Source organism: Cheilinus undulatus, linkage group 2 (genome assembly GCF_018320785.1).
Source record: "Cheilinus undulatus linkage group 2, ASM1832078v1, whole genome shotgun sequence".
Taxonomy (NCBI): Eukaryota; Metazoa; Chordata; class Actinopteri; order Labriformes; family Labridae; genus Cheilinus; species Cheilinus undulatus.
Genome location: NC_054866.1, coordinates 34,833,488 through 34,860,904, shown reverse-complemented (window position 1 = coordinate 34,860,904; position 27,417 = coordinate 34,833,488). Strand labels below are relative to the sequence as shown.

General features: G+C 38.6%; 2 protein-coding genes across 5 annotated transcripts in view; both read left to right on the top strand.

Moving 5' to 3' along the window:
* The window catches only part of picalmb (phosphatidylinositol binding clathrin assembly protein b), a 36,034-nt gene extending 33,638 nt beyond the window's left edge, over window positions 1-2,396 (top strand). For all 4 annotated transcript variants that reach the window (XM_041803237.1, XM_041803227.1, XM_041803246.1 and 1 more), the window contains one exon: window positions 1,597-2,396. In XM_041803237.1, coding sequence (XP_041659171.1) covers window positions 1,597-1,611 — 15 coding nt within the window. In that variant the 3' untranslated portion in view covers window positions 1,612-2,396. The remainder of the gene's footprint in view (window positions 1-1,596) is intronic.
* Window positions 2,397-8,295: 5,899 nt separating this feature from the next.
* Window positions 8,296-27,376, top strand: sytl2b (synaptotagmin-like 2b). The gene is made up of 18 exons (XM_041798149.1): window positions 8,296-8,492; window positions 10,029-10,189; window positions 11,163-11,271; window positions 12,322-12,370; window positions 12,471-12,573; window positions 12,650-13,339; window positions 15,583-17,994; window positions 20,246-20,359; window positions 20,454-20,498; window positions 20,605-20,699; window positions 20,784-20,903; window positions 22,589-22,758; window positions 23,108-23,210; window positions 23,347-23,508; window positions 23,724-23,808; window positions 23,928-24,030; window positions 24,233-24,438; window positions 26,566-27,376. The coding sequence occupies exons 1-18, from the start codon at window positions 8,296-8,298 to the stop codon at window positions 26,712-26,714; spliced, it is 5,073 nt and encodes a 1,690-aa protein (XP_041654083.1). The 3' UTR covers window positions 26,715-27,376.
* Window positions 27,377-27,417: the final 41 nt, after the last annotated feature.

Sequence of the window (27,417 nt, the reverse complement as noted above, 5' to 3'; positions counted from 1 at the left end):
ACATCATCTACTCATGTCAGTGCGTTAACATAAAGCACGCAAATCGGGTAAAATGCGTGCTTTCTCCTCTCCATGTTTGATGTGTGTAATAGCAGTAACATGATGCTAGTGTGCTTGCTTTGCAGAGCATCTCTGTCGGCCTGTCTGTGGATTCAAAGATACAATGTGTAGAAATTCTGCATTGCACTATTAATTATAATATAATAAATAAATAAATTTAATAAATATTGATTTAAAAATCTGACCAATTCTGTTAGATTTTTTTAATTCAGGTCATACAGCATCTCAAATACTTCCTAAAATTATGATAGAAAGAGGAATTATTTGTTCTTATAATGGTAGCGGATCGTGTTTTATAATGGAGGCTGCCATAGCTTGCGAGTTCACGTCAAACTGTCCTCATGACATACCCTGCACCCACACACACGCACACACAAATAAATTCACTATTTCCAGCCAGTTCACCAGCACTGCTCAGCTCTGCCCAGCTCCATGGCCTCCTTCTCAATACTGTTCCTTGATTTGATTTAAAGAATCTTTTTTTTATATTAAAGGCACATCATAGGTGTATTTATTAACCGAAAACCAATGATAGTTTTCTGTTTAATAAATACACCTCATGATGTGGAATTTTTAAAGAAAGGGGTCCTTAAAGCAGGAAGTAGCAAGAGAGCTTGGCAGCGCTGGTCTTTACCATCTGCACTTGTCATCCTATGTTATTGTTTTGGCTGAGAGCCCCCTGGTGGCAAAATTTTACACACTGTGCGTTTAATGCAAGCTGTGTGCTGCAACTGAGCAACTGACTTTGACTTCAGCCAGTGCAGCAGGGGTTATGTTATGTCTTAAGGTATATTTAAACTGATGATCAGCTTCCCTTAAGTCCATGATGATTTAAAGAAGCAGGCCTCTAAAAAGGCCAAAGAAGCAGCCATAAAGACCATAGATCAGTACAATTGCTGGTATCTGCAAAAGTGACCTCAAGTCAATGATGAATATGCTATTTTCAATTTTGTTTGAGTGCTTTTTTGTGAGCATTCAGATCAGAAAGTGTTGTTTGTTCAGTAGCAGCTCAACTCATCTCACCACGAGAGAGTTGAAAGTTAAACTGCAGGTGCAGGTTTAGTGAACTAAACACACTTGAAAAACATTTTAATGTGAATTTATGCAGAGACATGAGTTCAGTATGCAATTACAGGTTTCTTTTTATGGAGGAGAGGCTAGTATCACCTGGAAATGCCTTTAAATGTTTTGTTCCTTTTAATTTTGTAATAATAGAATTCTTCCACTGCAGAGAGCAAAAAGAAAAATCTGTAATGTAGATTGAGGCCATATCCCTAAGCTCTACTATAGCATTGTTGTTTCACCTTAACATTGAAAGAGACATGTTTTCATAGGAACTTGACCTTATAAGTTTCCCTTTAACCACAGCACCACTGTATTCAAAGCTTGACAGACCTGCAGTGCCTTGTTCTAAGTGCCAATGTGGTGGTTGGACAGTATTACTCCAGGGGAGGGCTTATTGAACAGTCATTCTTGTATATTATCTCTGATCATATTGTAGCCTTGTACTAACATCATCTGTTTCTCCTCTTTCAGATGCAGTTCATGTAATTTGAAGAAAAGTGTCTCTCAGAAGATGAAGCACTTAGCAGCAAAGCTTTGTCCTCGTTGCAGTCTAACTCTTCAGAGAAACATTTACATGCACACACTTACACACACTCCCAAACACAGACATGTCAAGAACACAATGGTGCAACGACTGTCAGAAACCATGGTAACCATGTCCAAATGACGTTTGGCGCTAGCTCACACCCATTATTCTGTAACTTGTCCAAGACGTCGAGTGATGCTGCTGTCTAACTCCCCTTAAAGAGGATTCCTTATCCATTTTACAGCCCGATCTGTAAAGATAGTACTGGGTGCGGAGAAACTTTGATGTTATGTATTTGGACAAACTGTGGCTGGATGCAAAACGGCTCGATGTTCAGCTGGGGAGGGGGCGGAGGGAAAGCGGAGAGTGGTCCTCCCCTTTCTTGATCCGATCATCAGTCATCCGTTCCCCACAGTTATTTAACTGTCACTAAGTAGTGATGCTAATGGCGTTTACACCTGTTTAGTTTTTGTCTTTTTTACCGTGTTTACAGTAGACATTCCTTGTGTGTTGTTTGTATTTATTTATGATTATTGGTTTAAGATTGGGGGAAAATAATGTAAAATCTACAGTACATTGAACACCTGTGGGAGTGCTTCAGCATAAAACAAGGATCTCAGACTATCATTGAGAGGTAGAGTAAAAAATAGCTATTATATAAATTACACCTATTAAGCGGAATGATAGAGCACTAAATATTCTACAAGTTTTGTGTTAAGAAAATTTTTTACTAGATGAAAGATTTCACAATCTCCGCTGTACTTAAAGTACAGGGGTTAGAGTATGAGTCAGTTAACAGTATATAGTCGATTCTGTGCCTAGGGTTTTTTGCAATGGATCAGTTTCCTGTCTAGATGGAAAAAAACAAAAAAACAAAAACACGTCATCCACGAAAATCTGAAGCGTCGCACTGGGTGGTGGGCTCCATTTGCTTTAAGCTTGGCATGCCATTGACTCACTGACCGTATTCAAGGCTGCCTTTACTCTGAATGTGAAAGAGTTGTCTTCATGTTGCACACATCTTTCCACAATGTAGTTCCTCAGCAGGAGCTTTGGGGGTGGGGCAAGGGGCGGAGTCAAGAGAACAGAGTGTGTCTGCTTGCTGGTTAGCCATGGCTAAGCTAATGGGTAAATAAAAAAGGATCTCCGATTAGATGTAAATTAGTTGTATAAAAGATCCAGAGGACCAGGGCGGAGCGGAGGAGCACTGTTGATCGGTGCTCTGTGTATATAATATACTGACTGTTCTTTAGGAGGTGAAAAAGTGAAAGATGTATGAAATATGAAAGCAATTCAATCAAATTTGACTCTACCTAAGTTTGATTCAGGATATTCTCTGCGTTTGTCTCCGCAGATATTTTCTTTATGTAATTAGAACGTGTAGCAGACAATGACTGAAGTCTTTTTTCTTTCTTTTACAAATAAAGAGCAGCTTCCACAAACTGTCGCTTGTTTATTTATCAAGGTGAACATTAAAACTCCAGTGGTGAACTTTTGGTTTATGGGGCCCCCTGAGGGCAGAGTGGTTCTCTTATGCCTCCTAATATCCTTTTTATGTTTTGAATTGTGTTTCTTAGCAAAACATCCTGCTGCTTGTATGACCTATGTTTAGGTCAGTCACTTTAAAGGGGATGAATATTTATGCAGTCATTTATTTTACATAACATATTTCTATGTAATTGACATTACTTACATATAGAAAACTGTTTTCACTTTGACATTAAAGATTTTTTTGTTTTTTGGTCAAAAAAGCCAATCTATATTGATCATGATTGATTTATAAAATCAGTAAAAGGGTAAAACATCCAAGTGGGTGAATATCTTTTATAGGCAGTGTAATTGAATCTTATAAAGAAAGCTACTTTCAACATGCAAGCCAGAGATGGTATAAATCTACATCAGAATAGTAAACAAAAACTCATACTATTTTCTTCTTTGTATCCTGCATGGTGGTTTCCTCTAATTACTCTTAAAGCTGCATCAAACCTGCTTAGGGTGGACCTGCTTTTGAAATTAGATTTAACCCCCGTTGAAGAACAGTTTCCCTCTCTCTCGGTTTACCCTTTAAAAAAATATAAAAAGAAACATGGTCCCTAGTTCAAAGTAGCAATCCACAAAGGAAATATGCATCATGTAATAAAACAGACTTAAAACATCAGAACTATGGGCCATTTACAAGACCTGAATTAATAAAGCAGGACCTCTACTAAAATGAGTTTTGTAAACTTTGTATTTCTAGATACTTAAATAAAATGAGTGATCAGGCTTTTAAGAGATGTTCCATACATCCTGCCACTAAAGGTTTGTTAAAAAAAAAAAAAAAAGTTTTAAACTGAAAAGACGTTTTGGGTTTTTTTTTTGTTTTGTTTTGTTTTTTTGTTTTGCTTGTCTTGAACACAGATTGCTTTAGTTTCAGTTGTCCACAGCTAAACTATTGTCATGTCTTTAAACCACAACATTTAAATAGCAATGGCAGTGTATTTTTTGGTTTATTCCTCAAGTAGATAAACACAAGATTAAGGAGAGAAGTACTCCTCATGGAAATCACTAAGTAGGTTTCCAGAATGCATCCAAGCTTCTCACACAGTCTGGTTTGTTTGTAATTTTCTCCTCCTGCTCCACTCAACAAACCAGAGGGTGATCTGCTGAACTGTGAAGGTATGGTATAACACGTCTTTACATCGTTGTCACCGTGGTGCTATTATGTAATCTAAACAGTAATTTTGACTCCACACTGTTATTTATAATGAGTATTGTGAGTATGTAATTGCTGTGTGAGATGCTTGAGGCTCTGATTGCCTGCATGCTCACACGGCTCACACCCTTTTGTCAAACAGTGATGATCTCACCCTGTGGGGACTAATGACACCTGCTGGGCGCTGCCTGTAATTACACCCTCAATCAAATAACGGATTAAAACGAAATGCACCTTAACCTTACACGAAAAATAGCTAAGAAAGGCTCCAATTAAAATATAAATCAAATCAGAGTATTTATGTCCTCACAGGTGTCTGTTTAATATTCCTCTCGATGCTGATGCACATACAGGTACTCCTCATCCATAACACACTGGTCCGCCCTCCTCCGTCACCTCCTCCTCTCAGCTGCTATCGGATGAGTCCTTTACATCCAGCTTGAGCAGCAGCAGACCTGCGGAGGAGGTAAAAGTTTCTTCTCTCACTTTCATGTTTTTTTTTTAACCGAAACATGAGGATGGAAGTAACAGGACAGTTTGAAGAGAGCCCGCAGCGGTGCTGTGAGGTAGGCGACATGTCAATACTAAAAGCCAGAGGGGACAAAATACTTTAAAGAGCAAGGAGGGGGAAAGGTGACAAAACGTTGGCTTAAAGTATTTGGTATATGGTTTCTGCTTGGTATAAGGACTGAAGTTTTACTCACATTATTACTACAATTTCTTGTTGTCTACTTAAGCAAGTCATATTTGCTCTTTTTAAAGCATCTTGGTGCAGGTAGCCTATTGTACCTTTATTTTTCGATATTTGTCTGACAGTTAACTGCACTTTAAATATTGATATACTATGTGCGTCATTGATTTTATTTCATAATTTCTTCTTTTTGAATTGATCTTGGCTATTATATTTGACATATAAGTGCATTCATGAGCTAGAAAGTTGTTTTAATTAATCTTCATGTAACGTTTTAGACAAGTTCTTTACAGAAGTGTAGGCAATGCTGGGCTATTGTAGTCTAACTGGCACGTGATGCAACTAAGAAATATGACTTTAATTTGTAAAAAGCAGGCTATTTCTGAACATTAATCCACTCCACAGACACACACACACACACACACACACACACACACACACATATATATATATATATATATATATATATATATATATATATATATATAAATTTGCTCAACATTAATTATCAGAACACAAAGCACATACGGGAGATATGTGCTTTGTAGGCCAGCATTAATTGAATACACATCACAAAAAATAGGTAAGCTAACACCTCTGACAGGGAAGTTTTCTTCATTTCACATCTGAAACTTAAGAACTTTTTTTTTTAATTATTGGATGCTACAGTATTTAACTAAGATAAAGGTTTAAGTTTGGGCTGCACCGTTTATTACATTTTATTGTTATTGCATGTGAAAAGCCTGAATTTATCACAATGAATATGAAAAATTAATTTCATGTACACACACAATGCTTCATCAGTTAAATAGCAGTTAAAATATGAAAACCTGAGTATAATGGACAAGGTTTCACTCCTTTTTATATGGACAGCTGAAGTTTGAATTAATCAATTGGTCAACTAGTAAAAATTTAGTGTTGGAAAAAAAGGCGTTTTTGATGTATTTAATATTCAGGAGGAACATCTTGCAAATAAAAGTAAGGTATCATGTGCAAAATATAAAGAACAGAAAGAGGCAGAACCTGAGATTTTGTTAATACTTTTACCACTTGTGTGTTTATTGCAACAGAACTGCAGATTTTCTTGTGTTGTGCAGGTCTAGTTTAATATAAAAGGTGAAATACTACTGATAAAAAGTACTCAAAAGATAAGTAAAATAGCCTACTTCTTTTGTATTGTACAGCAAAATCTTAATAAATAATGGCAATAAATAGTTCTGTTAATGAAAAAAATGTGTTTATCAATTGATTCTGTATTGGCCTGGTAAAAAAAAAAAAAAAACAATACACGTGAGCTCCATAAAAGCATCCCGAAAACATATCCATGTAGGCTATTGAATTAAATCAGATTTAATTTATCTAATAGAGAAAAACAAGTTGTTTACAATAAAACATTCTCAGTATTTCTTTACCTTTATCCTAGAATCTGCCAATGAGATTCACATGAGCAGCCTTTTTTTTTCCTTACTGTCAAGTACTGCGTAACAAAGCCAAACAAATAAATGCTCTGAGTTTGTTTTTGGAGCTGTCAGACAGAGTTTACACGTTTGGTAGACGACCAGCTCCCAAAGCGAACACTCAGACAGACATGATGAATTATACTGCTAAAGAACAAGAAGATTTGTCTAGTGGTTTCCAAACAAGGGGTCGGGGCCTTTAAAATGGCTACAAGATATACAAGAGGGGCTGAAATGATTTTATGGGAAAGAGATGAAGGAAATACCCACTTTAACTAACTTTTTTATTCCCATTGTTTCCTCATTTGTAAAGCATTACCAATATAGCTGCAAGGTAGACAGACACATGAAATGGGCCATAAAAGTTCAAAATAACTGGCTGAATATAACGTTATATTCATAAGCTCATAATATGTGATCGTGAACATTTATAACTTCATCTGTTGAATAAAAGCAACAGTGGAAAGTGATCAAATGTGTGAATTGGAACTCTAAATAAATTTAAAACGGGCCTCTTAATATTGCCAGGCCAGTAACTTGTGGTAGCCAAAACTGACAACATGGTTGCCATTTTTCCTCATCTTATTATTTGTGTGATTGTGGTAGCTGCTAAGAAGCAGTACATCAGCTTAAACTATAACTGTTGTGTTTTCTTTTTCTAAATAGACTATCAAGCTTCAGTATTTCAGTATTTTTGTCCCTTATTGTGCGTTGTCAGAGCACTGTTGCTTATTCCATTAGGGGTGTAAAACTCATGGCAGCTCACAAAATGATGTAATACAGTATAGCAAAGAAAATAAATATTATTTAAGTTGTTTTGCAAATAGATTAAACATTTAAAAAAAACCTGGATTATCACATTGACAGCATTCAGACCCTTTGCAAACAAACTTGAAATTCAGCTTAGATTCCTTCCTTTTTTACACAATCTTTGCTGAGATGTTTCTACACCTTGATTAGAGTCCATGTGTGCTAAATTTAACTGATTGGACATGATTTGGAAAGGCTCACGCAAATCTCTGAAGAAGGACTCACAGCTGACAGTGCATGTCAGAGCAATAAACAAGCCATGACGTCAAAGGAACTGCCTGCAGAGCTCAGAAACAGGATTGCTGCAAGGCTGCAACATAAGAAAATTGAACAAAGTGAAGGGGGTCTGAAAACTTCTGAATGCACTGTACACATTGTGTCCTAAAATGCAATAAAATATAAAAAATATATGCAATAAAACATAAAATGACTGTAATAATTCAGTGCAAAATCAGATTATTTATACATTCAAATTTGGCGACAGTCACCTATTATGATTACTATCCTGATTTCAACTTCTTTTGGCCAGTTAACTTCTGTTCACATTACCCTTACTCATGTTTAGGACACTGCTGCCATGAAAAGTCGTGAAGCAGTGAACTATTAAGTCAAATTGGCTAGGAAATCTGTTTAGAGCTGTGTAGTTTTCAGAATACTGTTTAAACTTGGTTCCAAGTATTTGATAATTTTATCTCGAGAGTTAGGAACATTCTCCCCTTTACAGACCAGATACAGATACTACAGTGATTCACTTTAAACCACTATTTCTTTTTTGGAATGGCTTCAGGTATTTCAAATGATCCTGATTGAAATGATGCAACTACAGACACTTCATTCATCATCTTTAATCAGGAGGGTTGTATTAAAGTCACTGGAGTTCAGATGTGTTCATTAAATTTGTCAGCCTTGTATGCCTGCCTTTGTTTTTCAGGGTTTTTTTTCTGTTTTTCATATTAATGCATGTAAAGGTTTACTTTCACATGGAGTTACCATGTTTGCAACTTTTTTCTCAGGATGTGACCAAGTGAATCTGTTGCTACGAGATTTAGTCAACACCGCAGTACTTTCCCACGTCAAAGGAGGAGCCATGATCGACCTGAGCCACCTGACAGAGGAGGAGCAGGAGGCGATCATGACGGTGCTGAGGAGGGATGCCGAGCTTAAGAAGGCAGAGGAAGAGAGAGTCAGGTAGAAATATTAAACTATCAAAACTCACTCTCAGGTTTTTTTTTTTTTTTTTTTTTTACATGAAAATGCTTCAGCTGACATTTGAGATAATGTCCTGGTATTCAGTTCATGTGACTTTATTGATTCAATAAGTGCGTCTATCGCCTGTTTGGTGAGAAGAGGCCTTTGTTGGACATGATAACCGTCTGATCATAATAGAATAACTCAATAACAGCTTGTCCGGAAACAGACGCCGCCTCGGCTGCTGAGAAGCCTCGATGTGAGACGGGCAATTAGATTAGAGCCACACATGGGAGAGGATCATGCTGCTCTCGCAGACAGGAATAGAAACCCTTTAAGGCCTCAATGATGGGCGACACCTCACCTGTGGAGAGTGGGATTTCTGCAGAGTTTAATTTGGATCCTGATACCACCTTCTTTATTAAAAGTAACAGCTCTGGTTTATGTCTTATCTCTGTATCGGACCTTTGGGAGGGTCAAACATTCCTCTTCATGTATGTCCAAGGCTTGTAAAGACAAACAGAAGCACTCTGACTTCTCACGCCCTGAAACAAAAGAAGAAACTTCTTTCCCAATCAGGATCAAATTATGCATATTAACATTTTAAAAACTCTCTGAAGATATATTATATTTTGTTTTCAGATTGGGGATGGTCATAAAACAATGTGCTTTTCATAAAGTTTAATGAAATTAGCTGGCTAACTTTCTTTTTTGTGTGCTCGCTGTGTCTCACCCAGTCAAGTGTAAAAGGATTAAGCCAACAGCCTGTACTAATGCGCTACCCTTCATTCACATGACCACGGCGGCTCTCCGTCAAGAGGAAAGATGGGTGCTCATTCTGATGCCTTTGATTCAATTTTGAACTTGATGGAAATGTTTTCCTGAATTCCTTCCTTGGGAAAAATCATGTGCAGCTGTTATATAAGGCTCACAATGAAGCGGTGGAATGTAGAAGTTGTTGAGTAAGAAAGAAAGAAATATATACAGTGTGGTAGGAATCAGATTTAATAATGAAAAAGTGATAAATAAAATTACTTACTCTGGAGAATGATGAAAAGAATAAAAAAAACAGAAAAGAGAATTTAATCAAAGATTCATACCATTTTAATCTAGAGTAGTTCCTTCTTTTCAATGCAAATCAAAAATTTAACAACCTCCATTTGAGCATAAAAACCATTTGTGCATGTAGTGTGAACCTCTTAATAAAGTCTATTGATGCATACCTTGTCTCAGGTTTTCTTTGGTTTTATATTTCACCTCATATTTAGAGATTAGTACAGCTCAAAACGAAGTCAAACGGTGTCCGATTCTCCATTCAGTGCAGCTTAAAGTAAGCGTTGTCTTCTTTTTGTTCATTCATAAGAGTCTTTTTGTGCATCTGTAGCCACCGGGCTGGTGAGGCACTATATCCTGTTCCTTTTTAATAACTCTTATTCATCTCAGCCTGGATTAACATGCTGTATAATAAAAGACAAAGAGTGATATCTGGAAACCTCTCAGCTTAAGCATTTGTCTCGTCTCTGTTTCACCCTTCAGGAAACTGGAGAAAATCCTGAACACCGGCTCACAGTTAGACTCAAAGAAGAAGTACCTGACAGGAGAATGGTTTTACGAGGCCAAGTCTCGCAGACACATGGACAAGATCCACGGCTCGGAAATCATCCTGGCCTCCATGAAACCCAGGAAGGCTGGTTTAGGTGTGTGTGAGCAGAACTGTTGACATAGGGTTTGCTTTAGCACACAGGTTGTGATCAAAGGAAGAATCCAGCTCCAATTATGATCTCAGAACTCTTAAAGTTTTTCTCTGATCCTGTAACTTCATTTTTACCTTTGATCCAGCAGCAGTCAAACTCACCTTTGGTGGTATTATCAAGATTTGATGACATGTACAGTTCCACACAAGACAAGCATGTGTCCCTTTGGTGAAACCAGAGATTAAATATAACAATTTTACAGATTTAAACTGCAACATTTGATGCTTGTACAGTGGATTATGGGTAAGCTGCCATTGAGAAGAAGATCAGATTGAAGAGGCAAAGTTTGTTGAGATATCAGAATTCAACATTCATCATCTGCAAGGCAAACATCTGGCCTTTTTAGGCCAGAGTGGTAAAAACTAAGGAATCTCAAAACCCCACAGATGATCAACAGATGAAATATAAACTTTGCACAAAAGTAGGAAATTTCTGTGTGTTTGGTAGATTAGTTCTTTTTTTGTAACAATGCTTCTTGGCAAGAAATCTTATACCGTTGGAAAGCTGTTATATCCCTTTGAGACGGTGCCACATTTGTTAGGAACATGCATTTGTGGGTTGGGCAGCAGAGCTGAGTATGTGGGTTTAATATTTATTGCCAAGAAGTATTGTTACAACAAATAAATAATCTACCAAACACAAATATCCTTACTTTTTGTGCAAGGTTTATAATAAGAAACTGGAGTCAGATTACTTATATGTGAACACATAAAAAACGTATGTGATACAACATTTATACTTTTCCTCAAAGATTAATGAAAGGATCAATATGTGACTGAGATGCTTGGTAACATTAAGGGTATGCAAGGGGTCAAAAGGAAGAACGAATTCACCCTCAACCATCCTCCTAAATTAAAATGTATTAAAGCTTGTTATGGCACTTCATACTGTATTTTCTTTCTCTCTGCTGCTGCAGACTCTCCAAGACTGGAAAGACCCAAAACACCCAACAGTCGAGGTTCAGACATCGTCGCTCCACCAAAACCTGCCAGGTGTTTAGTAGCTCTGCAGCCACAGGAGAACAAGTAAGCAAGCCTTTCTAATCTATACATGTTCCCACGCTTGTCATTTGCCTGCTGTCTGTATTTGACATGGCCCAAAATGTTTTATGACTCTTGGTACTGAAATGTTGTCTGCTTCTCTCAAACATCTACAACAAAATGCCAACTCTGGTTACAGTTTTAAAATACTGTTGCAGCTTCTCTTTCCTTCTCCATCAGTGTGTATTTTTGAGTGTGCAGTCTTGTGACTCAGTCTGTGTAAACATAGGTGGTGCTAACAGGGAACATAGCAGTTTTATTGCCCAGCTAGTTACTCACAACATTACAGGATGTGGTCTGATGTAATCAGAGAGGACAGGCAAGAGCTTAGCTCTCTGAAGCTCTCAGTAATAAGAACTGTTTGCTTGTTTTGAGTAAGTAGACCATCACTGTTGGTATTGTGGTTATTTTTGCAATGAAATTCAAGCAAAGATCCAGGTGGTTAGAAGGTTTCTCTTCTTTCTGGCTGAATTCAACTCATGTCTTTAATATTATATTTTTAATATCATTATTATTGCTTTTTGAATAAATTGTCTGTTGCACGATCTAAAACCTTTCCGGGATACAACATAAAATGTACGTTTCAGTTACTTTGTGCAATGGCTAAGATACACAAGACTATTTCAAGCTGGGTCAATATTTGATTTTGCTGATTTTTGATGTACAGAAAGCTGAAGAATGCTATTGCCCAAACTCTGTTTGCTCTCTGATAATGGAAGATTTTACAGTGCACTCCCATTGTTTTCATACCACATCACATGCATTTTATTCACAACCAATAAAGTAAGTTTCTTCATGTGATACAAGTTGTCTCATGCATCTGCAAATTACCAGATTATGTCAGTTTATCTTTTGGGTTTGTTATTTTGGGTAGACTTATTTCTCTTTGATATCAGCTTTGTTAATGAGTTGATAAGCCCCAGTCATGCAGATCTCAGTAAGAACAAGACAAAACACAAACTTTAAGACCTTAGCTGATACTTTGAAGTGACTGTTTTTTCTTTAATTCCTCACTTTGCAATCATTTGTCTGCAGAGATGCACAAAAAGAGACTGTGAACTCAGTAGTTCGCTCTCCAAGAATGGTAGGAATATGAACTATAATGATACTTTTTGTCCATCTTGTAGTTAATTTGCAGATATCACAGTGTTAAAAAAAAACAATAATGTTCTTTTACCTTCAAGCCCAGGCATAACCCTTTCAACCGAGCATCCCTCATTGTTGTCGACCCACCTGAAAATAGCATCGATACAGCAAGCAGTCCACACCAGGAGACATCTGAGACAGGTTAGAAAAGAGACTGCGTTCATATTTTAAACATATCTTTATATCTTGGCTAATTGTTTTTTTCTGTTTTCCACAGAGCCCATACCTCCACAAAAGACTGCCCCTGCTGCAGAGTCCACACAGAGCTCAGGGGGCTCCATCACATCCGAGGGCTCGTCAGCCGGGTTCAAGCCTGTACCAAAGAAGAGGACATTCCTTCCAAGACAGACAAAGACAGAAAATGCTGGGACAGGGTCAGAGGCTCAGGTCACGTCAGCAGGAGTTATTCCTGCCCCAAGACAGAGCCTCCAACGAGGGTCCAGTGGTAGCTCCAACCAGTCAAATCAAAGGGGCACGGATGAAATGCCTAGGAAAAGTGAGGTTTCTGAACAGGTATCTCAGTTTTCATCCATATCTCAAGATGAAAACTCCCAGCCACCGACTGATAACATATCAAAGGTTATGTCTAGCTCCAGCCTGGAAAGAGAAAGAAGTCCATCATCCGTAAAAAGAGAAGGGTCTATAAATGACTCCCCTGACCTTACAAATGAAAAGAAATTACTGTTTGATTGCAGTCCAGCTGCATCAGCAATGAGTGATGGCTCCACTGACAGAAAGGTCCCACAGAAAAGTGGTGAGCAAAATGGTCAGACACAAGTTCAACATCCAGCAATGAATAAGCTCCTCCAGCGCATCGGCAGCATTCAGGATACAGACCAAGACACCTGCAGCAGTGTGGGAACATCGACAAGACAGGGAGAGCTGAGCTTGCCTCAAAGCACTGCAGGTGAGTTCATTCACTGTTAAAAAAATGTAGTTAGAAAAAGGCTTAAACTGGGCAGTGGCACCATCCTTTTAGACAAACAGACTCTTAAAGTCATAATAACTATGAAAGGACTAGTGAACAGTTTGACAACAGAGGAAGGCTTTAGTCTCCGATGTTTGATCAAATAGTTTGTTTTAAGGACCAGATTGAAGTCTGGAAAGTACTGAAAAATAGCGTCACTTTGGCTGTTTCTTCCTTTCACTGATATCCCTGAAAAAGAGACAGATGGTTTGTTTGCATCCATCTGTGGAGCATATCGTCATTTGACAAAATTCAAGTAGAAAAAAGCCTCAGTAAGGTAGAACATTTGGTATTTCTAAATAAATGACCAACAAATCAAATACCACATTTGGAGGGAAAATGACATTGCATGTTTTGATGGATCAAGAAATTGATGTTCTGTTTATAATGTAGTCTAGTGAAGAGTACATTAGAGTACTGACCAATTTACACTGCTGAAGTACTTGCCAAAAGGGCCTTCATTCATAGCTATAAACAACAGAGCCAGATCTAAAGTGTTATTGTAGTTAACCCTTAAAACTCACAACTATTTTTTTTTCTCTATCATGTCTCATCTGGACTTGTTCTCTTAAAAAGCTTATAAAACTTCAACCCTGTGGTGCACAGTCAAGCTCTATACATCCATTTTTTTCAGGACAACCTGGGCTTTAAGAATAAATCTACTACAGTAATTTCACTTGAATTTTGGAAAAGAAAAGTTCATAAGTTACCAAGCAATTTACTCTAGGGGTTAAACAGACATAGCCTTGCAAAGTTGATGGATTGGCAAGATTCCATGTCGTCATCAGGCAGATTCATGTTACAAAGGTCCAGTGAAATGTTTTTGCCCAATCTGAAAAATTAGGGGTTCAGTTGTACTGCAAACTAATAAACAATGGCTGCCGACAGTGAAACCATTAGTTCAGATGTAGCTATAGAGCCTGTTTTTATTTCTTATTGAAAGAAGAGCAAAGAACTGCACTTTCTTGGTAGGAAATTTGCTTTCGTTCTTCTTGCCAGCTTTAACTCAAGTGGATCCACTGTAGGTAAACTACAACAGTGCCTGTCTGTTGAGCTCACATTATGTATTTTACTTAATGAAGCTGCTCATGCCAACATGCCAGTCCATTGTTGCTCCGACTGACCATAATGAATGTTACAGACAGAACCAGACATGTAGACTGCCTAAATGCTTGAAGGCCTTTGTTCTGTTTCAAGCCCAACGGTCAGGGTTTCAGTGCCCTGCTCCTGCAGTCACATGTTGATCTGACTGGGCACATCGACATTTGACCATACACTTAGTCCCCAGCTTCTCCCACTGCATCTGAATGTATATGAATATGAATGAGATTAGTTAATACTACTAAACACACTTCGAGAAATCAGATGTCTAGAAAAGCTTTGTACAAGCTTGAGTCCATGTACCTTGAGTCCACTTATCTCTTCCAAGGCTAAAGCTTCAAATATAATTGTTTTAATGTTTATGATGCAACACTGGTTTAGCAGTTTGTCTGTGAGCTATGATTTAGTCAAGCTTGTGGCATTATTCTAGAAATGGCAATGTCTGTCCCCAGAGCCTACACTTTGGTTTTAGGTTAATTACTGTCAGCTACTGCATGAATTGATAAACATGTATTTGTAAATATTTATCATCCCCTGGGGACATGCATGGCCCTGAGGTGGTGTTATTTTCAGTATATTAACCCACTGGTTTGTCCTCTGATCATTTAATCACTTTCTTGGAGAAATACTGGAAATGTGTTGGACAGAGGCAAACAGAAATTCAGTTTCACACACATCTATTGCTCCAGGATGAATAATCTCAATGCCTCAGGCCCCAAAACTTTTCTTTTTCTAGTATTGGTAGTTTACATTTGTAGTTTTTGATTGAAATATTGGATTAAGTGCATGAAATTAGCTACTTGTTGCCTGTCTGATTTTTTTAATTTAAGCCCATCATTACTTCTTTTTATGACCAGTCACCTCCTAAACATATAATATTTCCAAATGCCTTAACTGTATTACATGTATGCAAGCAGTTGTTAGCATGCTTACTGGCTAGATTTATCTTCGTTAGCATGTTAGTATGGTGACATTAGCATTTATCAGGGGATTTAAGAAAGAAAATCTGATAACAACAGTGGTGGTAGATTTCTTCTTTCTCTAACAGACATTTTAATTTCTTTTTATACACGACTTTTCAGACCCAGAACCTCCAATATCATATGATCTCAACTTCATTGACAAGTCAGACGTGCAGCTGCAGCCAAAATCAAGTCAGAATGGCACATTTAAATTATCCACCCAGGCCACCAGTCCCACTGGTGATGAAGAGGACTCCATTGCAAAGGTGCTAGACTGGTTCAACCGCAGCACAGATAGCAATGATTGGCTGAACACAGACGATGGTCCAGAGGTGAAAAAAAGCTCTGACAAGCACAGTGAAGTCGGAAAACTCAGAGGGGAAGATGTCAGGGAAGTTGTAAGTGATCAAAAGAAGGACAATTATAAAATGAAGAGTGATCTCAATCAGGGAAAAACCCATGGTGGTGAAGGGTTAAGAGCCACAGACAAAGTAGGCAAAGAGAAAGTGACCAAAAAAGCAAAAAAAGAGGCAAAGGAGGAAACAAGAGATAGGGTATGGTCACAGAGGGATGAAGATATGAACAATGAAAGTGAATTGCCCCAAATCTCTCTTCTTAAGACATTCTGGGAGAAAAACAACTCTGGCCCAAAAATACTCATCGGCAAATCAAATAAGCCAGACGATAAAGATCAAAAACCTGCAGAGATAGATAGAGAAGAACTGAACACAACTCACAGAGTGTCTGATATTCCCTGTATGCCTGGGATGAACAAGCGTGCACCCAATCATGAGGATGACAGAGAACAACAGCTGGTCATCAGTCTGCAGAAGGACGCTAGAGATAAAGATTACTTGATCAATAATCAGAAAGGTGATATTCTGGAGATGTTTACTGCCAAGACAATGAGCAATCATGACTCGACACACAACTCCAATTATTCCAAGTTTGCAGCCAATCCTCAAGTAGCTGACAGGAGAGGCTCTGACACAGAGATTTTAAGTGTAACCAGATTGAGTCCAAAGCCAAGAAAATCCACTGATTTCAGACTGAGTCCAGAGAGTGAGACCAACTCCTTGGGAACCCAAAAGCAAGCTGAACTGTCCAGGACTGTCCCGGTCTCTTTGATAAATACAAATACAGATTTACACTCAGTGGAAAGTCCAGACTCAGAGAAGCTCTGTTCATTGAGGAACAGCTCATATGCTGACTACAAACAAGGTGGGAATGACTTACAAACACAAATGCAAAGAGGTTTGAGCGAAGGTACAAAGAGCAGGGACAGTGAGGATGGCAGCATGCAAACAAGTGCATCTCCAAAAGGAAAGCAGAATAAAGTAAACAGCCCTCACTTAAACAGACAAGGTGTACCACCTCAGGAAATCCCTGCAGATAGGATAAAGCAGCTCAAATCTTTCTGGGAGCAGGAGAGGAACAAGGCAACGTTTCACGTCGGCAAACCTAAACCCAGAGGTGAAGGCAGAGTTGCTCGAGGTGCAAATCAGGCAAGACTGAATAAAAGATTTACAAAATCAGAGGTTGACTTGAGGTCAATTGTAAACGAATTCAGCAGTGATGAGGAAGACTCAAATAGAAATAATCCAAATTTTACTGTTCTGCCATTGAATCAGAGGATGGAGAAGTCATCTCCTAGTTTGGGTGTGAACAGAGTGCAGTTTAAAACTCTGCGTGAGTTCTGGGATGAGGCCACAGCAGACAGTAAGGGGTCATTTCCTTCTGACAAACCTAAAAGCCCGAAAAGGAAAGAGCCAATAAATGCCCAGCTGACATCTCAGGAGTTCAAGTTTGATCCTGAGCTGAATCGTGTTTCAGCTGCTTTAGAGAAAACAAGACCTAGTGTCAGTAAAGAATCTTCTCCCTCTAAAAATCGATCAATGTCTCACGATAGACAGGTGGGGTCAAGAGCAGTCAATGACAGCAAAAACAGCTCTAAGAGCTCAAAGGACTCCAGCAGAGAGGAGAAATACTCAAAACCACAAACCAGTTCAGGAAAAGAAAGTTGCTCTCCTAAGAGCAGAAAGGACAGTCGTTCCAATTCAATGCGCCGAGCCACAAGCATGTTTGCTCTGAGTGTTCCTGACCAAAAAAATCAAATCCAGCTTAAAATAGATGTCAGCCCTGTTCACTCTCAGAGCAGAAAGCCGAGGAAGAACATGGAGGACATGCTGAGAAGAACATCCGAGGACTCCGACACCATGACTCCCAGGGCACGAGCGTATGTTCCCAGAGACTACAGTCATTACCTCGGCATGACGGATAAAACCAGCGTCCACACCTCCCCCGTCCAGACTTGTAAGGACGAGGAGTCAGATAGAAAGTTTGGACATGAGTTTGACCTTGGTGGGCCAGTGAGGGCCAGCACTCCGGTCAGCTCAGAGGAGCGGTACAGCAAGAGGGGGAGCAAGTCGAATCATCGCCCCCTGTGGGCAACCTATAGCTCAGACACAGGCCAGGACTCCTCTGTGAGCAGCATGTCCGAAACCTGGTCCATCTCCAGGAGCAGCTCAAACCGTAAGTTTTTATAAGGTTTGGTTTGATTACAGTTGTTTGGAGATTTAAAAAGAAATATTTAACAGGAACTCTCTGTTCCTGCAATCCAGCCACAAAGTAAGTGAATAACAGATGAAATGTTAAACTTGAAACGAGGAAAATAAGGGCCCTTCTGATTATTCTCCAGGATTTGATACACATTTTAATGTTCCTAAATAAAATTAAGGTACATTTATTGAAATTCAACCAATTGGCAAAAATTGCAGTGCCTTTGAAAGAGGAGAGAAAGTTTATTTTTCTGAGTAAATTAACTATATGGGTCAAGTTGTTGAAAACATGCATCCCGAATAATAAAGCCAGAAAGTACTATAAGACAGATCATGAATTAAATCAGGATTTGATTTAAATAAAACTGTACTAGGGTTAAAACTACATCTGACAGAGCAGGATGGGAATCTAAACCTAGTAAAATTGACCTCTGTGTGTAGTTTCGATATAGAGTATGTAGTCTACATGTACAGTGTTTTAAAAACAGTTATGTGTCAGTTGTGTAACTCTTGCAGTTTCCAGTTTGATGATGATTATTATGACTGTTGGTTGTGACTAACAGCATCCTTGATTTCATGTCCGTGTTTGGTTATCTGTGTTGGCAGAAGCAAATCTCTGTAAACACTGTGAGTATATGAAGTCAGCTGCCAATATTTAATTTGTGGGATGGGTGATATATAGCTCATACTGAACTTACACCACACAGCAAAAAAGAAAGATCCATGACCTTCAATTGACTGTAAGCAGCTCCTTTTCCTCCTGAGACCTGAGCTTTTGTTTGGAGTGCACTTTTAGTTTCTCCCACTTAATTAGGCTAGGTAGGACCTGATATTTAAATGCTAAGCTTTGTCTTTTAACAGGAAGTAGTTTGTATCAAAAATGTCTACAAATCTCCTTAAGGTCGTGTTTCTGCAGAAAATACAGCCCTGGATTGTTTTTTTTACCCAGGTTGTTGGGGGTCTACAGTCAGTTAGAAATGGCAGAGTCATTGTTCTCGTTATTTTGATGATGGACCACAAGGACATGTTAAGGCAAGCATGAACAAAATCTCTAGATCTAATCCTCAATTTTCCAAAAATCCCAACATTTCTGTGAAAATTCTTAAACATATTTCTAAAGTAGGCCATAAAATGTACCCCAAACTTTCTTCAAATATTTCAACAAATGTTTCAGTGAAACTTTATCAAAAAGCCGAAACATTCCAATAACAATTTCCCCCAAAAAATCCATGTAAATGCTGAAAATTTTCAAGTAATTACCCCCAAATTTTCTGGCAAATTCCCCCTTAAATTTCTTATCAAGTTTCTAAAGAATTGCAAATGCACCCCCCCCCCAAAAAAAAATATCCATGAATCCCCCCAAACTTCCCCAAAAATGAAAACTTCTATGAAAATTCTTGAAAATCAAAGGACACCCCCCCACCCCCATCCCAAATTCCCAATCAAGTTCCCGCGATACATGATATATACTGCGATATTTTGAAATGTCCTCTAAGTGGCTGTATAATGTTTAATTCAGCCCCAAATGACACTAGTTTGGTGATTAAAATAAACTGTTCTATTGGATTTTTAATAAAGAAAGGGTAAAGAAATTCCCTAAAATTTGTATGAAAATTCCTGAAAAACTTCATTGCAAATCCTCCATTTTAAGCAAATTCTTTATACCTTAATGGCAATTCAGTGGACAATTATCCAAAAAATAAGGCAGCAGAACTAATCACTACATCATAGGAAAGCCAAAATGTGGTGTCCTCAAACATACATGAAGGGTCTCAGGAGGTTAAAGCACTCTAAATCCAGTATCTCTTAATCCACATAGTATACATATGTAAACTAAATGTGATATGAGATATTGGGGCTGTCAGCATTAATGCATTATTGTTGATTAATTCAAGTCTTAATTAGTGTATTGTTCTTTAAATCACATTCTTCAGGTGCTTTATTGTCCCTTTCAGTACACTTCAGTTAAGCCACTGCAATGTCTCTCTGCTTTCACAGCTCCTTAATAATGTCTCTTTTCTCAGCTCAGTGGACAAGTCAGAAGTCAATCTTCACCTTGTGTTATCAAACATTTACCTTCCACTGTTCCTTTATTTCCTTTTCAACCCATGACAAGAGAAATTGTCTAAGAAAGAAGTGTAGCATACATTATTGTTCACCAGCAGCTGTGATCCCACAAAGAAACTTTGTTGATCAGGCATTTTTCTCTCTTCTTCATATGGCAGGCGATAATGACGATGAAAGTCAAAACCCTGTAAGGAAAGCGTTGAGACGAGCAGAAATACGGCCCAAAAACCTGGCTAAAAGTTTGGAGGACATCACAGGATCGTTGCCACCAAGTGAGCTCATTGAATCATTAAAGTCAAGTCATACTATGAATTTGTATTGTTCATCTCTGGTGATAGGGATTAAGTATTTCTATTTCTGTTTCAGGACAAGAAAGAAGGCAAGATCCCACTGAGAGACACATCAGTGATGGTAAAACTTCCCTGCTTATTTTCTTTGATACACAGATTAAAACAACATACAAATGTTCTTGCAAGTTAGATCAAGATTTTTTGCCTCCCGCTTTACCACCCTTCAGTTTCCTCCATCCCACCCCCTTCCTCCTCCATATACTCAGACCCAGAACACCTGAAGAAGATGAGCAAATCAGTTCCCTCGTTCTTACAGAAGGAGGTAAAGCCATGACTGAAATTCTGGCTACAGCTTACTCTGCATTCTTGTGCATGGAGCTTTTTGTGCAGTCTGTTTATTTTTCAGGACGTTGGCACTGACACTGACTCCAACTATGAGGATAATAACCACAGAGGAAGCCTAATGTCCGGCAGCTCCCTCACTAACCTCACCAGCTCCTCTGGCAGGGCATCTTTGGTATCTTCTGTATGTTCACACACTGCAACACGCTGGCTTGCACACGCTTCACTCAAACACTGCCGTCTTTAACTGCACTGCTTGTTGCCTTTTAAGCTTGAATTGTATCTGTCTTTAACCAATGTGTGAACTATTCTGAGAGTCTAAACAACAGCTTTCAGCAGCTTCCAATCCACATCAGGTTGGGAACCAGATGGTAACAAACAACAAATTAAACTGGACCCCTGACATTTAACAGTATTACTTATGTATGGACAAAATAAACAAATCCAATAAAATAGAGCCAGAGTTATCTTTTCAAGTCCATGACATTCTTGTTCATTTTCATATCCTGGCTCCAACATTACCCACTAGCACAGGTACACCCAGAGAGTAGCCTTGAAACCTAGCCTATACCCTCAAGTAGAATTCAGGAGTAGGCTATTGATGTTGCTCTCCTTTTTCCAAATCAATGCAATTTTACTACATTCTTTGCAAAACTGCTCAAGCTCTGTCAGGATGCACAGGTTCCGGTGTGAACAGCCCGTTTTAAGTCCAGCCACAAATTCTTTATTGGATTGAGGCCTGGGCTTTGACTTCAAAGCATTCACCTTGTTGTCTAAATCTTCTCCCTAGCCGTAGTTCTCTTGCAGGCTGAGGAAGATGGTCCTCCAGGATTTTTCTATATTTCATTCATGTTACCCTCTACCTTTACAAGCCCTCCAGGGCCAGCTGCCAAGAAGCTTCCCCCACAGCATGATGCTGCCTCCACCATGCTTCACAGCAGGGTTTGTGTTTTTGTGGTCATGTGCAGCGTTTGGTGTCCGCCAAACAAAGCATCTTGTCTGATGGCCTAAAAGCAACATTTCGGTCTCATCAGACTAAAGAACTTTCTTCCATCTTCTATATTTTTTGTCCATTCAGTATTGGCTGGTAGATCTTTTATCAGTTAGTCAGCAGATCTTGGCAGTTATTCTGCTTATTTTACACCACCTGGATATGGCGTATGATGTGAGCTCAGGCTTTTGACTCATCCCTAATGTACCTTAGTTTCGTTTAGCATAGTGAGTAAATTAGGTCATTCTTCCTCCTACCTGGAGACTGTTGAATCCACAGCACATCTCAACATTTTTCTATTGTGCAAACTGGACATTTTGAGTCTCTCACAGCTACATAGACAGCGGTGGTACATCAGTAAATCAGACAAAGCCATGTAAACAATACCAAAAAAGGGCTAGCACTGCTAATGCTAAGAGCAGAGCTAATGAGCCAGGATAACACACCTAGTGCAGCAGCTGTGCACCAATGAAGGTGAAGACAGTGCACAGAAGAATAAATCAGCAGCAGGGTTTGCTGTAATATACTGGCTTCTGTTGAAAAGTGTATCAAGGATGAAATAAAGTATGTTCAAAATGTTGATGCTGAGACACTGAATCAATTCAGAATTGTAGAAATTGACATTTGTGATTCTGACTTGAATGAATTTTCAGCACCTTTACTTCAAAGTCTTTAATGATGTACATAAGTCATGTTCCCTTTTAAAATAGATACTAGATAGCCTTACTTTTGACCATTGTCTTTTGAAGATTAACAAGATTTTCATCAACAACACCAACCTGAAATAGTCCAATAAAAACTATGGACTAATCATTTCATACTTTCAGTTGTAATTCCCAAACTAAAATGTTTGTCTACTCCTTTGTGGGTACTCCTAGCTGAGTGGAAGCGTGATGACCATTCACAGTGCAGACTTTGGCAGTGTGGAGGTTCAAGGAAGCATCCAGTTCTCCATCAACTACGTTCAAAAGATCAGAGAGTTTCACATCTTTGTGGCTGAGTGCAGAGACTTGGCAGCAGTCGACCCAAAGAGGGGTCGATCAGACCCGTAAGTACCTGAAATACTTGAAGATCCTACAGGATTTACTCTGCACTAACTTTGATATAAGGTTATTGACAATCTAATAAAAACTGTGATAAAATGTCCACATAAAAGTATTAAATATCTGTTAACACAAAGGCATTCTGCTGCTGAAAATAATATATTGACACAACATGAATGACATAGTAATTTAAAAAGTGCAGTTGCATCAATGTGGTGTAGTGTTTTTTTTTTCCTACATTGCCATGTACTCCAACAACTAACATGACGTTGCAGGTACATTTTGGGCACTGAATTGATTACTTCAACCTGGCATTTAAAGTCTTATCTTTTTTATTCTTTTTTGGTTTTTAAGGTATGTGAAAAGCTACCTAGCTCCTGACAAAGCTAACCTGGGAAAGAGGAAAACCACTGTAAAAAAGAAGACACTAAATCCAACTTTCAACGAGATTCTCAGAGTAAGAATCCACTGATCTTACAATGCCAGCTGTCCTGATTTTCTTTGAAAACACTTTCCCAAAGTGTAACATTTAGTACTTGGCAGCACGGAGCTCAGCAAACAATGACAGCTTGATTCTTTCTTGCTCCTCACAGTATCGAGTTCGTATGGAGTATCTCAGAACCCAGACGCTCATTCTTTCAGTGTGGCATAACGACACCTTTGGCAGGAACAGTTTCCTGGGTGAGGTAGACGTGGACCTCTCCAAGTGGGACTTTGACCACACCCAGATGAACTACTTAGCTCTGAAAGCAAGGGTAAAAGACAAACAGCCTGCTTTATTGTTTTCTTATCAAGTAGCTGCATGGTCATCTGAGAATGTGGTCTAACTGCTTGTTTACTGCCATCTTGAGAGCGTTATATCACAAGCTCTGTAGTCATTGTTAAACTTGTGTACAAAAGAATTTTTAAGGATTAATGGTGGATTTTGAGTCCACTCTTTATGGAAGGTGTTATTTGTCAAACACTGCAGACTACACCCACTCTAGCACCGTCAAATGGCCGGGGAGAGATGAGACTGGCAATACGTTTCCTGCCTCAGATCATTCACAGTGCAGGTCTGACTGCTCACAGTTTTCTTGTTTACTTCAAAAGAAGGTCATGTTTAAGTTTTAATTACTGAAAATACTCAGGGTAGACAAAGTAATACAAATATTTTGCCTTTTCTTTCCAGTAGGATTGGTAAAGGAGAGTCAAAACACTGGGGAGATACACATCTGGGTGAAAGATTGCAAGAACCTGCCTCTTATTAGAGCCACCATTGACCCATATGTTAAGTGGTATGTACAAAAAAGTACATTCTTTTTCCTCTGTTTACAATATCCACGAGGGGCCAAGATAAGTAGCTGTAATATCATATGGACATAAATGACAGTGGTGCTCTCTATTCAATTATTTGCAAGAATGGGACCTTATCTTATTTCCCAGGAATACTCTCAGAAGATATCCGATATTTATTTATTTTTCCTCCTTCATCTAAAGCTACGTGCTGCCAGACACGAGCAGGAAGAGTCGTCAGAAGACACGTGTGCTGCGTAGGACAGTAGATCCAGTGTTTAACCACACAATGGTTTACGATGGAATCAGAGAGGCTGATCTTGCAGAAGCCTGTGTGGAGCTGACTGTCTGGGACAGAGACAGGCTGGCCAGTAACCTGCTAGGAGGCCTGAGACTTGGTCCTGGGACAGGTCGGTAATACACACCTTTTTTGTTTGGATGCATGTAGCATAGAGCATCGTACAGTGAGTGAGTAAATCTCTTAGGTTGAATATTTTACTTTACACCTCTAAAAAAAATCACACTGAATAAAGATATGCGGCGTTTCCATTACCTTGAATGGCTTTGCTCTACTTGGTTTGACTGAGCACAGCAGCCCAGTGCAGCAGGGGGTTTGCGTCAAGAGCTGATGACATGGCATTTTGAGCCCTCCTCAATCTTATCCACTGTCACTAATACTGTACCTGCTGGGATTTCACTACTGGATTAACGTTTCTTTATGACACGACAAAAACTGACAAAACAAAGAAAGAAAGATAGGAGTTGGAGCTGAATGATCCTGTCTGGTCTGATTGTCTCTACATTGTCATAAAGCAAAACTCAAACAGTTTCTAAGCTCAGACTGAGAGCACTGTACGATGCTCTCTTTTCATTAACTCTCTCTCTTTCTGTGATCAATAAACAAACAATATTCACATCTGTCATCAAGAGAGAGTTTTCCTACATAGAAGTTAAATAACAGTCTGCTGAGGATTGATTTATGGGTCTTTAGGACAGCAGAAAATGAACACAGTCATATTTTTGGATAAGAACTGTATGCTTTACCAGCGCCAATTAATAAATTAATATTGGTTAGTTGTTACATAGGAAAGACTGTCTCTATCATGGGCTAAGTGTTTCAAACATCTCCAGCATTTTTGAAAGACTAGAACTTATTTGTAAATAAGAAGAGTAAAAGGTTTAAAAGGTTTATGATATTAGTAAGCCAAAGTTGTTATCCTGACGACGCACCTGGTCTGTCCTGATTTCACTTGTCAGTGTGCATATTTAGGCCATGTGTGACTACTAGACTTAAGTTCTGGTCGTGTGTCATAAACATTTCAGTCACAGTGCATGCTGAGATTAGATCATTAGATCACCACTGTTCAAGAGTCAGATGCATTCAGTCTAAGCAGAGATAGAAGCAGGGATAAAACAGTAACAGAGAGGGGAAAATCCCCCCGTTTAAATCGCACCCTGTGGACCACGTTGACATCACTCATCCAAACTGGTGAGTGAAAAGTAAATCAGCGCAGCTTAGTTTGAATCAGCGTGGTCAAAAGTCATAGTGGAAAACTGCAATAGTAAATGGAAAGGGGACACCACAGGTAACACTAGAGCCTCATTTACACTTCTGCATGGATCAATGCAGTAGTATATGTTGGAGGTTTACACAGCCCTATGCAGATGTCTACACATGTAGCCAACATGCACCTGCTTAAAAATGTAACTCCATGTTACTGGTCTGCTGGGTAGCATGGGGTGGGTGCCAGTGAGATAAATGGCTGATTTTACCAGTTAACAAAGTGACCTTAACACATCAATGCACAAATATTTAGTGTTCACAAGATCGTAGGCCACTACGAAGTAGGGCTGGGCAATTAATTGCAAATTACATTAAATCACAATATGGCCTGCTGCAATTTTCAAATCGCAGACAGTGCAACATTTTTTTATAACCTAAAAAGTGTCAAAATACCAATTTGATACAATCTTTTGCAGCAGAGGTTTCATGCTCTGCACATTATGCATACATACAAGTGTCTTTTATTCAGAAAAGTTTACTAAAATCCTACTTCTCCTGTTTGTGTATGATTTTCTTAATAGAAATGAGAATAGCAAAAAAATTATTATCCCTTCAGTATAGCAATTGATATCAAATTTGCTATATGAGCCAAAATCCCAATTAGATATTTTTTTCATATCTTTCATCCTTAGTTTAAATCATCCAATATTGTGTTGGTTATATGGAATGATTTACTGCTTATGTTTGCTGAATAATACATAAGATGAGGAACCTAAAAATAATCAAGTATTAAATCGCAATTGCAACACTGGGGGAAAATATTGCAATTAGATCATTTTCTGAAATCGTTCAGCCCTACTACAGAGCAATCTGGGTTCAGTGTCTCGTCAAAGGACACTTTGACATGTGACTGCTGCAGCTAGGGATCCCTCAGTCTTCTGGTTTAGAGGTGGCCAATTCTGCCACTGATCTACAGCCACTCCTGTGCACTGTACGCGTGTTTGTAATGATCTGTTTGTGTGTCTCCAACTAGGCAGAAGTTATGGAGCACTGGTGGACTGGATGGACTCGACCCCCTATGAGGTGGCCCTTTGGGATCGCATGAAGGCCAGCCCAAATGAATGGGTGGAGGACGTACTCCCTTTAAGGATGCTGAACTCTTCCAAAGCTGCTTTCAAATAACAAAAAGTATAACAACTGATATCAGGCAAAGACAGCGTATTTGTAAACACAGTAAATGATTTGTTCTAAAGATCCAGTGCACTGATGAAAACTCTGCTATGAAAATCTCACTAGACTCATGATAAATAATAGACGTGTGAATATTTTGAATCAAGCTTACTTAATTTGACCAACATCAACAACGAGAAATGTGATAGCAAACCTTGATAATAATACAAAAACAATATTTATGTTGTGATGTTCAAGCTTCTAAAATGATTATATTGGAATGTCCTCCACAGTTAGAGTGGATTTATGTTACAATGAACTAAAACAGAAAACTTCTGTCATCTTGGATAGTTTTCTAATTTTTATTAATATTTTTTCACACAACGCCTTGAAGCTTATACCTGCAAATTTGCAGATCTCTATAATTAACTGAATTTTGAACTTTTAAGTACTGGGGTCACTTTACTTTGTATTTTCTTTGCACTGGACCTTTTAAACCAAGGCTTTTTAGAGTACTTTAAAAGGTACCTAATCTCAAACTGTTTATCAGAGACACTATGTTTGCTATTCACTCTGAAACATTGCTAAGACTAACACTTAGCTTGACAGTATTGTTAATAAGTCGAATTTCACAGCATAATTTACACGATGAACTGCACTTAACTGTTAAAGCACAAGGGGGATTAAAGACATTTTGAAGACAACAACATAGTTT